This window comes from Lagopus leucura, unplaced genomic scaffold (genome assembly GCF_019238085.1).
Source record: "Lagopus leucura isolate 7727_CA_CO unplaced genomic scaffold, USGS_WTPT01 Super-Scaffold_100044, whole genome shotgun sequence".
In the NCBI taxonomy this organism is placed as follows: domain Eukaryota; kingdom Metazoa; phylum Chordata; class Aves; order Galliformes; family Phasianidae; genus Lagopus; species Lagopus leucura.
The window spans coordinates 682,356-694,762 of record NW_024962291.1 but is presented as its reverse complement, the minus strand read 5'-3'; the positions used below and the strand labels follow the sequence as shown (position 1 = coordinate 694,762).

The following is a 12,407-nucleotide window of genomic DNA, read 5'->3' as shown; positions in this document are numbered from 1 at the left end:
AGGTGTCACACTGTGCTAAAACCACCCGTTAGATGTATCTTTAGGCTCATGGCTTCACAGGGAGGGCTCTGCCACAGCTGAGACCACACAGAGAGCTCGAGGGATGTGTGCAAAGGCTTCCACGATCCTCACAGCCACGTTTCCCAGGCAGGCACCCAAACTGCCAGCTCTCTGTGGCTATGATGAAGTTACCCAGGCACCAGCCCAGCCAGCACATTGTTCCACACGTACACCCTGTTCTGCTCTGGCTTCGTCAATATTGGCTCCTGGGAATTTGTTTCCCTGGTGCAACAAAGCAACCCTGTGCTGTGTGCTGGCAGCAAGCTCGGAGAGCTCCCAGGATCCTGCTCTGAAGCTGTTTCTGAAGGTAGGATTTGGGAGCTAGGCCTCTGGGAGGAGCTGGGAATGGGATCCTGATGGCACTGGGGAAAAGGCAGCAACGTCCCCTGTGCCTGCCAGGCAATTTCTGCTGGGGGCTGCCTCTGTTAGGGGGCTCAGGAAGGAGCAGAAAGTGAGGTGTTTCCTCTTACCCACACTGATGCAGACACAAGGCACGAGGGAAGCGCCTGACCCACTGCAGGCTGTCATTCACACATCAAGGAATGGGTGACAGCTGGACTGAGCAGCGGGGCTGTCTGCCATAGCCAGCCTTGCTGTGACATCTGGCCTTGTGAGAGGAAGTGGTGTTCAGGCAGGCTCCAGGAGGATGAAGCATGCTGGTGACAGAGACATTCAGCTTTGTTTTTGCCTCTATTTAAATGGCTGCTTGCCCATCATTCTCCTCATTCAGGTGCAGACTGCTAAGAGTGAAAACCAGTCAGGTGACTGGCAGCCAGGTTTAGAGCAACAATGTCTGCTAAAGGTTATCTTCATAATATGATCTTCCTGAAGGCTCTGCTTTCAACAAATGCCTCTTGATGCTCAGATCTGCACCTAAGCCAGCCTGTAGCTTCTTACTGTAGGTTAGCAGAGAGTTAAGTTTCCTTTGCAGATTTATAATGTTTCCCTTAGTCTCACATTTTCAGGGAACTGTTTATTTAGGCTTAGGTTTGGCTCTCATTCACACAAGGATGTTCCTGCGGGCCACCTCCTGTTCTTTGCTGTTGCTTCTGCTCCAGCACATTGCTCTGTGCAGGGTCCTGCAATGAAAACACAGATAATACAGGCAATAATGAAAATACAGAGAAGAAAATACGTGGTGTTAACAGCAACCTGTTCTGATTTGAGGAACTCATGCACACTGAGGGATTTTCACTCAACTGATTTTTGTATTAAGCAGTAGTAATACATTAAAATGGTACTGGTCTAAAGCTGGGCTCTGGCTCTTGGCTACTTTTATTTGCTAGAAGTGGGAAAAGCATTTGCTCTCTGCAAAAAGTCATGTTTTAATCTCATCTCAAGCAATCAGAGAAAGAATAAAACACCAAGGTCTATTCTCTGACAGAGCAAATGGGTATAAAGGTGTTGAGGGGGATGAAACACTCAGCCCTGTTCCTCCCAAAATATACCTACCTGCTCCTTGGGTAGGAGCTAACACTCTTAAGGGACACTTACTCCAAGATTCTGGTAGGATCACTCCTTTCAGTCTTTGTTTTGATTAAACAGGCTAAGTAGTGATGAAAGGCTGCATAAAGCTGTAGCCTGATGGACCTCTGTCATCTTCTTAGAAGTAAAATAGAGCTTCTGTTTCTTCTCCAAACTGGGAGGTTCCTTGGGGGAATAAGTAACATTAGGTAAAGCTGAGATACTCCTTAGCAGAAGATCATACAGTGAGAGTAGAAACCACTGCTGCTTATAAAGGCAACTGGAAAAATTAATGGAAATTAAAGAAACCTGTTGATTATCATTATCAGCATCCCTCAGCTGCATACTGTGGGGGGAATATTAAGGGGGTGAAGTTTTGCTGGGTGTTTGTGCTTAGTCCTATGCTTTTTCTGAGTATCTTCTATCAGGAATTGTCAGAAGGTAGTAAGCAAGAAGGACAGCGGCTGTAGGAGGCAGTAGAGGTATGTAGAGGCAAGGCAGCAGGCTGAGAAAAAGCTAGCAGGGAAATCACAGGTGTGCCCTGTTTCTCATAGCCTTTCCCATTGGAAGTCTATAGGCTGCTTTGTGAGTAGCTTTGGACAAAGGAATGGAATCCAGCAGATGCCCATCTATGTGGTAGTAGCAGAACTACGATGAAATGATGCTGATCTGGTGAGCACAAGCCTGCATAAATAATACTGCACACCTAGCAAAGTGACCAATTCTGTGTGTGTGGGCCTGAGCTGCAGTGTGTATGACTGAATACAGGCCTTGTCCTGCGCTCTGCTCAGGCCTCACAGTGTGGGGAGGCAATGCTGATGCTGACCCTTTGCCTCCTTCTTTCTTCCAGAGGAAGAAGATAAGATGCAGAACAGCTCCATCACATTCAGGTTGTACAACTTACAGCTTCCCTTTTCCAGCACCTGGAAATATGGGATCCTGGCATTAGCCATCCTCTTGCTCCTGGGGGCCTTGACCATCCTGGCTTACCAGATGTGCCAGCTTCAAAAACACAGCAGGACTGGGAAAAGTAAGTACTGAGCAGTGGTTTTCCTGCTTCCAAGCACTTATGTGACTGTCACAGGCACTCCATGGCAAGCAGCTTGTCGAGGTACCCTGGGGCAGCTAGGGGAGTGGCTCCTCCTGGGAAGGTGGTGTGAACCTGGAGCAGCCCCCCTGTCCTGGTGCTGCCCGTGAGGGGAACGTGGGCCCTTAGCAGGTCCTATCGCAAGGCTGTCCCCTTCCTGGTGGCTACACTGTGCCAGCTGGGTATTGCCTACTGCTTTTCTTTATTCCGTCAGAGAAGAAATACGGCAGTGAAGATGGGGTGAAGATGAGGGCACAGAATGGCCTGTGGGGGAAGAAGATGCCGCCTCTTCTGCTTGACAGCAGCCAGCAGAGTGACGTGGATATGGAGGCATGTACATCAGTGCTGGGCAAGGCTGAGAGCCATATGAAGTCCAGTGCTGGGGGAAGCGAAAAACCTGCAGTGCAATTTTTGGGAAAGCTGATGACTAACTCGATCTCAAGTTTCACTTCTACTTACTCCTCCTTTATACAGCATCTGTTCAATCTGAGGGCAGGAGCAATGGCAAGTTTCTCTCCTTTCCCTTCCCCCCTAATTCCACCCCATGTCTATTACTGGAGGGATGTGGTTTCCCATAACGCAAATTCCTCGAGTTCCTGCTGCCCTCCCCAGAGCAGTGCAGGAAGCCATAAGGCAGGCAGTGGACTCAACGACGGCCCCAAAATACCACCAGCAGCTGCTGAGCTCGAACCGGCTGCTGGGGGGCTGCAGCTGCTGAGAGAACAGTGAAGCAAGAGGGGAAGAAGGCTGAAAGGGCAAGGGCACTGCAGGATCACAGAATGGCTTAGGTTGAAAGGGACCTCAAGGATCATCTAGTTCCAACCCCCATGCCATGGGCCAGCTTGCCAACCACTGCCAACACTCCTTCCTGCCACTGTAGGAAAAGGAGGACAATTCAGCTTGCCATGTTTTAAGACTGTCTCCTTTCCTCTCACTCTTTTCCATAGATGGCAGAACTGGGAGCAGGACTGGAGGCACCCCATCCCTGCCTCTCCTGCAGCATCAATGAAGACCCAAGCAGTGACCCGAGCCCCCTGCCCATCTCCCAGGGCAGTCTGAAGTTCTCCCTCCTGTACCACAAGGAGCAATGCGAGTTGCTGGTGAGCGGCCTGGAGGTGCGGGGCCTGCCCAGCCGCAGGCACACTGAGGTGGCAGTCTGGCTCCGACTGCTGCGGCGGGTCCCATCCCACATCCCTGGGCTCCAGTGTGTGGTCCAGGAGTGGCAGAGCCGGGCGGTGAAGAACTGCAATGGGACGACCTTTGGGGAGCACTTTGTCTGCTCCCTGCAGGATGCTGAGATGGAGAGGAGCACCCTGAAGATGGAGGTGGGATGGGGTCCTAGCTTTGCTCGTAGACACAGAACACTGCCCTCGCCACTCTTGAAGTGTTCCCATCTCTTGCCCCTTTGGGGGAACACAAGGCAGGTGGGTAGTTCTGGGCTCACTCACCAGGTCCTCTTGAATGGCCATGAACTGCTGAGATGTTGGCAACAGGAGAAGAACCAAGCTCATAGAATATCCCAAGTTGAAAGGGACCCACAGGAACCATTGAGTCCAAGTCCTGGCTTCACACAGGACCAATAAGAACCCAAACCCTATGTCTGAGAGCGTTTTCCCAATGCCTCTTGAACTCCGGCAGCTTGGGGCCATGCCTGCTGCCCTGAGGAGCCTGCTCCAGGCCCACCACCCTCTGGTGAACAATCTTTTCCTAGCCCCTAGCCTAACCTTTCCCTGTTGCTCAAATCCCAAAAGCCAAGAGATGCAATGGGAGCAGGCCTTGAGAGCAGGCAGCTGCCCCTGGGGGATGTATGGTCCATAGGGATGCTCTCGAGACACAGCCCTGTCCTGCACCTTGCCCCATGGATGTGCTTTTTGCCTCTCTCCCATAGGTCCAACATTTTGACAAATACTCCAGGAATGCCACACTAGGGGAAGTCAGGGTTGCCCTGAGCCAGCTAAAGGCTTCCCAGAACTTGTTTTTTTGTGCAGAACTGCAGAAGGCCACAAAGGTAATGCATGACTTTATCCTGTGCTCCCTTACAGTGGCTTGAGGGACTGTGCACTGTGACAGCCATCCCTTCACTTAAGTAACAACTCCTGCCTTGTACCCTGGAGTCTGTGTGGTGTGGGTAGTAGCTGGGAGGGCTGCCCAGCCACCTGCTGATTGCATGCCCCCTGTCCTCTGCAGGACGTCGTGGGAGAGGTGCTGCTGTCTCTGAGGTGCCTGCCCATATCCCAAAGGATGGAGGTTGGGCTGCTGAAGGCAAAAACCTACCCCCCTTGCAGTGCTGCAGAAAAGAGTAAGGGTTTTGTGCCCCTGTTGTCTGGGCTGGCTGCTCCTCTCTACCTGTTGCTGCCTTGGGCTCACCCACACAAATGGTTATGGGGTGCTGGGGGGGGGAAGGTCTTTCTCATGGCCCTCACACTCCAGTCTTGGCAGAAAAGCACTGCTGAATGTCATTGGGCCATCACACTAACAAAACCTCCAGCTGTCACCCATGAATCCCATTCCTCTGCTCTGCAGAGACCCAAACACCGGACCTCATCACAGGGCTGCTGCCCTCAGTGCAAAGCCAATTTGCTTTTCCTCTGGAGGACAACCTGGGTGGGGGCAGTGCAGAGGTGATGCCACACTCCCTGGGGCTGTAACCAGAGCTCTGCTATCAGCCTTCCATCTCCATGGAGGAGACTGCCCTTTGAGGCCATAGACACCTGAGAGCAGCCTTAGAGATGCTCTGCATCATAGATAAGTTGTAAACAGCTCCTTGCCCTGAGAAGGCTGAAGTAGAGCCACTTTTAGTTTCTATAACGCCATGTTTGATGTTTCACAGCTGCAGAGTCTTCTCATAGGAAGTCCTTGGGCAATGGGACTCCACCATGGTGGGATAGTGAGGGTCCCCTTAGTCCTACCACCTATTAGAATACAACTTCTTTACCCTTTTGTCTTCCCCTGTTGCAGGCATATACGCAAGAATAGATGTTTCCTGCAGACGCCACAGGCAGAAGCACCAGAAATCCAGGCCGCAGGCACACACTCCACTCATCATTTTCAATGAGACCTTTCTGTTCCCCATGCCCCAAGCTGCAGCGTGGGACAGCTCTGTGCTCGTCTCCCTTTATGAAGTGGGCCCTGAGCCCAGGCACCTCATCGGGCAGGCCACTGTGGGTAGGAACATGGCAAGGGAGGCAGCTGACCACTGGGACCTCATGGCCAAGTCCATCCAGCAGCCTGTAGCCCAGTGGCATCCTCTCCTCATTTAGAGGGGAGGACTTCTGTAGCTCCTTGTGGTGGTCTGGCTGAGTTTTCTTGCACAGATGAGCAGCAATCACAGCGAATATATCTAAAAGATGAGTCAGAGCTTGACATACTTGGTAAGATTCAGGTAACTTCTCCTTTAGCTTCCTTCCACTGCTTCTGCTGCTCATGGTGGTCCCATGTCACAGTAGAGCAGTAGGATCTCAGAAGTGCCCGGGGCTGGAGGGAACTGGTCCCTGTGGCAGGAAATAGGGCAGTGGGCGTTGCAGGGCAGGCACTAAGTAGGAAAGAGGAAAAAGGGGTGGAAGGAGTCCCTGCTCCTATTCATGAAATAAGGAGGCACCAAAAAGTGAAGTGATTTGCATCAGTTCAAACCAGACATGGATTCTGGGACTGACATGCTTGTAGACCTGGGTATGCTTGCATCTCTATCTTACCCTTCTGAATTTTGATGTTTTTTTGGCCTTGGAGATTTTTCTGGGGCACATTCATTGTATACGTGCAAATAAATAAATGTAAAGGCAAGAAGACATTTCACAGCTTAAAATGTCACCCATCTCTCTGTCCTGGTCTGATATGAGGAGTCCCTTTTGCCATTCCCTATACTCCTGCCGCACCTCCTGGCTCCTGTCCCAGGTTTTCAGAGCACACATTCCTTCACTCAGCAGCCCCCTTCCTGCCTGCCTGCTGAGGGCTGGAGCTCCACTTTTCCTTTTCAATGCCTTTTTCTTTGCTATGCTCCCCAGAACTCCCGCCCCCACTCAATCACAAGATGTGTCACCTTAGGAGAAAACTGTTGGATGCGTGGATGGCTTTTGCATAGAGCACAACCCCCCCCAAAAAACCCTTGTAATTTAGGTCACAATAGCTTATTTGGTGTGGAAAGCAGTGAAATGAGGCTAGTGGAAAAGAGGACACAGTCTGCCAGCCCAGCAGCTGAGATGACCCAGGTGTTTCCAATTTGAGGGAGAAAAGGGTGGCCTATAAACAAATATCTAATGCATATAAACTAATGGGTACAGAAGTAAATATAGGCAGGCAAATATCCCTGAAAAAGCCACCCTAGAGCCAAGCCATATCCCTCTCATGCAGATTCCCCTATCCCTTGGCCAACCCACAGCCAAGAAAACTACCTCTGGGGTGCAGGTGAGTGTGCTGCTCAGGAGGCTGCCAGTGCCATGAGTCAGTGTTTATACTGTTAAACTATTAAGATAATTTTAATCCTCAAACTGTCAGAGCTGCTATAATTAGCCTCTGGCAACTTTCAATTTGGAGCTATTAAAGCGAATTGGAGATTTATTTCTGTGCAATCACTCCTCCCAGGTGCTGGCAGTCTGATTTGAGAGCACTCGTTAGTGGGATGCTGGTTGTTAGAACAGGGCTTGGCTCTCACAGCCCCCCAAACCCAACTGGGAGGATTGCAGCTGAAATGAAGGTGTGAGTGCAGGATGCACTGGGGAGGGGAAAGGGTGGAAGCAAAGGAAGGAAATGTTGTGCAGAGCAAAAGGAGGCTCTGGGGAGAGGCCACTTCGGGTAGAACTGATTCAGCCCAGAGCAGCATTCATTATATTTGTTCTTTGAATGGGTAAAGATATTGGTTTGCTCAGCCCAGGCTTGTCAGAGAGCCTTGGGAATGGGTCCTCTTGGTGCAGTTGTGTTCCTATAGGGATGAATTTGCCATCCATCCACATTTACCTTAATATTATAGAAAACAAATGAAGGTTTTGGCATCGTAACCCCACAATTCCCATTTTCAAGCACTTAACACCAAGACAAGAGCTGTGTTCTAAGCAGCCCATCTTGGTGATGTCTGCTTAATACTCAAGACACTTCCTAGCCCATAAAGGGATGTGGGTACCCCATCTCTGCAGGTGCTCAAGGCGAAGCTGGATGGGGCCCTGGGCAGCCTGATCTGGTGGGGGCAACCAGTCCACAGCAATGGGGTTGGAGCTGGATGATCTTCAAAGCTTCTTCCAACCGAAGCCACTCTGTGATTCTATGATTCTGTGTAGTGAAAGGGGATGCAAGGGGAGGCCAACCCAACCTCAGTGCTGAGCAGCAGCTGGGACAGCACCTGGCAGGGACAAGGTCAAAAATGAGCCCCAAAGAGCAACCACATCCTCACCATGGCAGCCCTGAAGGCAGGGAACACGTGGCAAGGAGGGAGGGTGGGGGGCGTCTCATCACTGCCGTGCACCCAGACCTCACTGAGGGCACTCCTCCCTCAGCAGCTCAGCAAGCCGAATGCACCTTGAATTTCTCTGATTCCCGCTCAAAAGCAGCCTACAAATCTTTCAGTGCACCTTATCTCCAAGTGCAGCGATCTAACAGCTGGAAAAACACGTTTGTGTGAGCATCAAGCTGTACGGACAAGGCGAGAGCTGGAAGGAGTGCAGCTGGCGCAGGCAGGGCAGTGCAGGCCCCACCACCTGCTCCCAGCACACTGAGGCCTTGGTGTGGTTACAGGCCCCGCTGCTCAGCTCTTCCACCTGAGTATCCAGGCTGCTTGCAGGGGAAATGTTACCCTGTATTAAGTGGGTGCCCACAGGTGCCTTCCCACAGTGTCCTTGACGTATGGCTTTAAGCACGTCAGTGAGCAAGCCAATGCCTCCAAGCAAAGTCACGGCTTCCAGAAGGACGTCTTAATCATTAACTACAAAATACGCCGATTTCCCTGCAATTTAGAGAGCATGGGTTGAGATTGAGATAACAGCAAAGAATTGGAGGTGCTGTTCTCCCTGCCTGGCCCAGCAAGAGGCAGTGGGCACAAAGAACCCCGGAGGTCTCTCTGACCATCAGACAGCACATCGGTGCTGTGGGGGTGCCTGAGCACTGGCACGGGAGCACAGAGGCTGTGGGTCTCCTCTTTAGAGATCTCCAGTTGTCCCCTGGCCGTGGGCCTGCACACCCTGCTCCAGGTGTCCCTGCTGGAGAGCTGTTTGGTTTCCTTAGGGCTGGGGACAAAGGAGCCAGACTTACTGGAAATGGGAGGTCATGCTGTTGGTTCTCCTCACAAGGGCACTGCCCTGGGGACAGCCTGCTCCCTCCTTCCTTATCGGCCACCCCAAAGCAGCCCTGGCCGGTCCATCCCACACACAGTGTTTGCTTTCAAATGCTGAAGCCAAAACCTGTTGCACAAAAGAACACGCAGGATCCAGGTGGCCTGGAAAGAGAGAAACGTGTGTGTGGGTTGCTTCACACCACCAGCACACATGATGACATCCTACGCTCTCTATTTTTACCATTTTACCTGGGTGCCATGTCACACGGCTCTTTGCCACTAAAGGGACCCTTCCTTATTTTGGGTTTTTACAAAACTAAAGGATCTGACGCGGGAAAGGCTGTCACAAGACAAATCTGAAGAGAAAAAAAAAAAAAAAAAGCAAAGCAAACACTTGTAGAAGTAAATAATTGCACAGCAGACATGTGAAGCTGTAAAACACGTGAAAAATACAAATACGTTGACCAAAAGGGCAGCAATTGGCCTACACTGCTCTGATCTGTATCAGTGGAGGTAAAGGTCAGGCCCACAAAAGCTGTGGTTTAGAGGCAGCACGATGGGAGAGCGCTGCTGCCCTTCTGAGTGATGTCATCTTCCTGTGCTGAGGTCAGAGACCCCAACAAAGGGCAGTGGAGCTCATTAGGGCCATGGCCCTGCGGGGTCCCTCCAGCAGCTCAGGAAAGCCAGAAGCAACGTGGGAGCTGCTGAGCAAGGAGAGGCCAAACAGATGCAGAAGGCAGGGCTGGCTCTTGCAGGCTCGCTAGGGGCTTTGGTTAACACCAGCACTTGTGTACTGGGGGCATTTTCATAGCATCACAGAATCACCAAGATTGGAAAATCACCTCCAACATCATCCAATCCACTTAACACCAATATTTCCACACTAATCCGTGTCCCTTAATACCACAGCTAAACGTTTATTGAACACCTCCAGGGACAGTGACTCCACCACCTCCCTTTCTCATCTCTTTTCCTCTTCCCTTCGCTTTTTGGGTCATCTTTGCTTTCCTGGGGAATGAGAACACAACTTCTGACACTACGGAGATTTCTATCTAACCCTCTTGGACCACACAGATATAGAAACTGCTGAGGTAGTGACTGGTGACATTTCTTTTCCCCTTTTTGATGAAACTGAATGGTAGAAAGAAACATCATCATGTGATCCTCGTGCTCCTCACCCACAGATATAAATATTTCATAAAAACCTGCGTATTTATAAATGTATAAAAAACAACAAGAAAGTGACAATAATAATAATAATGTTAGAAGGATGGATTAAGAAAAACAAATGGAAATGTAATGGAAAAAATTCATTTTAGGTTGTATTCTCTTTCAAACTGGAATGAGAAAGACCTCGAAGTGAGTTTCAGAAACCTTAACTTTAAGTCCTGAATTTTCATCCAAAGTGTAATTCAGTGCAAATGGATTGCTTATTTCATCCATACAGAGAAACCAGTATTTTTCCAAATAACTCTACTGAGGGATTTATGAAATAACTGTTTTCCTTTGTAACCGTAGCCTTCTAATTAGATTTCATCCTAAGGTGAAATTGTTAAACCCTTCAGAACTGAGACATTACACACAATTCTCTATAATCTCTTCCTGGGGAAATTATTGTATTATTTAATACTCTTTGTTTCGGGTAATTAGAGCAGGCTTCCTTCCGCCCTTCCACTTGCTGTTCCCTTTATTTACATCTGTGATGAGCTTGTACAACCACGGCCTCTTGTAAAACCAAGCCTCTGGGCTTCTAGCTTCTAAAGAGAAGGACATGGGCTGGGAGGGATCATTCATCATGGAAGGTCCATTTGGGCTGTGGTGACCTTTCCTTTGGTGTACATGGCCAAGACAAATCTCATGTGGCCGATCCTGATGAGCTGTAGGAGGAAGTGCAGGAGCAGGGGGAGAAACCCACATGCAAAGGGAATGGAGAGCTTCCAGGTGGTAACACCAGAGCTGAGGTCAGCCAATTTTCCAGGTTATTGCAGACAACGCAATCATCTCCAAACCTTCAGTTCCTGACCCAACTGGGAGTTAAGCACCCTGCACGAGGGGGAGATGATCTTTCTCTACAGTAGGACACAGCCAACAGGTAACAGCACGGCCCTCTGCAAGTCTGTTCCTCTGAGCAGCACCGCAGTGCTCTGTCAGACTGAGACTCAGACCAAGGCCTGCTCAGGGAGCTGTCTTTTCAGGCCATTCATGCCAGTCAGGCTGGCCGGCAGCCAGACTTCATGGCTGATCCCTGTTTAATGAGCCTGGCAGATACACATCATGTATGTCTTTGTTTGTGCATTATAATATGATCACACTTAACCCCGAGTCTGCAGGGGCTCTGCCTACTTGGGAAATGAAAGCCATAAAAAGCGAATTTCGCATTAGGAAAAAACAAGCGGGCTGTTTGCTAGTGACCAGCTTTGTTGCCTGGGTACCCAGCACAGTAGCTCCTTTCTGCTCACTGCCAAGGCCCTGTAAGAGCACACTGTGCTTCATTTCAGTCCAGAGCCATTAGGGCTATTTATTCACCTCCGGTGCAACGCTCCATTTGTCCTTTCACGTGAACCGGGCAGGCACCAGGGACAGCCCTGCTGAGCACTGAGGGACAGCTCAGCCACAGCTTCCACAAGAATCTTTTGGGGACCATCTGAACCCTTAAAAGCCGCTGCCTTTGTCAGGCTCAGCACATGGTTCTCCACCCTCCTACCTGCAGAAACAACGCAGGGCTGTGCTGCACTGCCTGGCAGCTGCTGCCATCTCCCAGCACCAGCTGCAAAGCACTGTTGCAGCTGCAATGGGCTGGAGAAACAGCAGCAGGGCAGTCAGCTTCTGTCTGCCAGACTCACGATTTCACTGCTCCTAAAAAGCTGTGACGTTACCATGAGTGCTGCCTGCAGAGAAAGCACAGTGCTATCTCGAGGCACTTATCTCCAGCCACTGCAATTTAACACAGCACCCCCCAGCAGCTGGACCACAGTAAACCACAGTACTGAGGTTGTAGAGTAGAAGACATCAGAGGTGCTGGCACTTAGGCTCAAGGCAGTCAACTTTCTTCATTCCAGGAATTCATTTATTCGTTTCCTCCTTTGTTCTCTATTTACAGCTCAGGTGATGCAACTCCAGAGGGAAGATGTAGGTTGGATGTGAGGGGGAAGTTCTTCACAGAGAATGCTGGAACAGGCTGCCTGAAGAGGTTGTGGATGCTCCATCCCTGGAGGTGTTCAAGGCCAGATTGGATGGGGCCCTGTGGAGCCTGTTCTGGTATTAAGTGTGCAAACTGGTGGCCCTGCCTGTGGCAGGGGGATTGGAGCTTGATAATCCTTGAGGTCCCTTCCAACCCAAGCTATTCTATGATTCTGTGATGCATTCTTTATTTCCCAGCTTCACAGGCTCTTGCAGAATTAACTTAGGTTCCTCCCTTCCCATCACCAAGACCAGAGCGATCTGCAGGACAAATTAAGTCCCTGGATAACACTGCTGCAAGTCCCTGTGCTCTTTGTGGGCTTACAGTCATAATCAGCTAAGATAAAAAATTATGTTCAT

The 12,407-nt window shown here is 50.3% G+C and overlaps 1 protein-coding gene and 1 long non-coding RNA gene across 3 annotated transcripts; both read left to right on the top strand.

The window, feature by feature from the left end:
* The first annotated feature begins 1,970 nt into the window (after positions 1-1,970).
* LOC122187283 lies at positions 1,971-2,548 on the top strand. Its single transcript, XR_006181271.1, has 3 exons — positions 1,971-2,006; positions 2,079-2,196; positions 2,375-2,548. It is a non-coding gene; the product is annotated as an uncharacterized LOC122187283 (long non-coding RNA).
* Positions 2,549-2,835: 287 nt separating this feature from the next.
* Positions 2,836-6,619, top strand: LOC122187259 (synaptotagmin-12-like). 2 transcript variants are annotated; one of them, XM_042884605.1, is made up of 6 exons: positions 2,836-2,941; positions 3,086-3,115; positions 3,559-3,936; positions 4,500-4,619; positions 4,799-4,910; positions 5,570-6,619. In XM_042884605.1, the coding sequence occupies exons 1-6, from the start codon at positions 2,858-2,860 to the stop codon at positions 5,869-5,871; spliced, it is 1,026 nt and encodes a 341-aa protein (XP_042740539.1). In that variant the 5' UTR covers positions 2,836-2,857; the 3' UTR covers positions 5,872-6,619. The 2 variants fall into 2 exon arrangements, with proteins under 2 accessions (XP_042740539.1, XP_042740538.1); XM_042884604.1 differs by having other exon boundaries at positions 2,836-3,115.
* Positions 6,620-12,407: the final 5,788 nt, after the last annotated feature.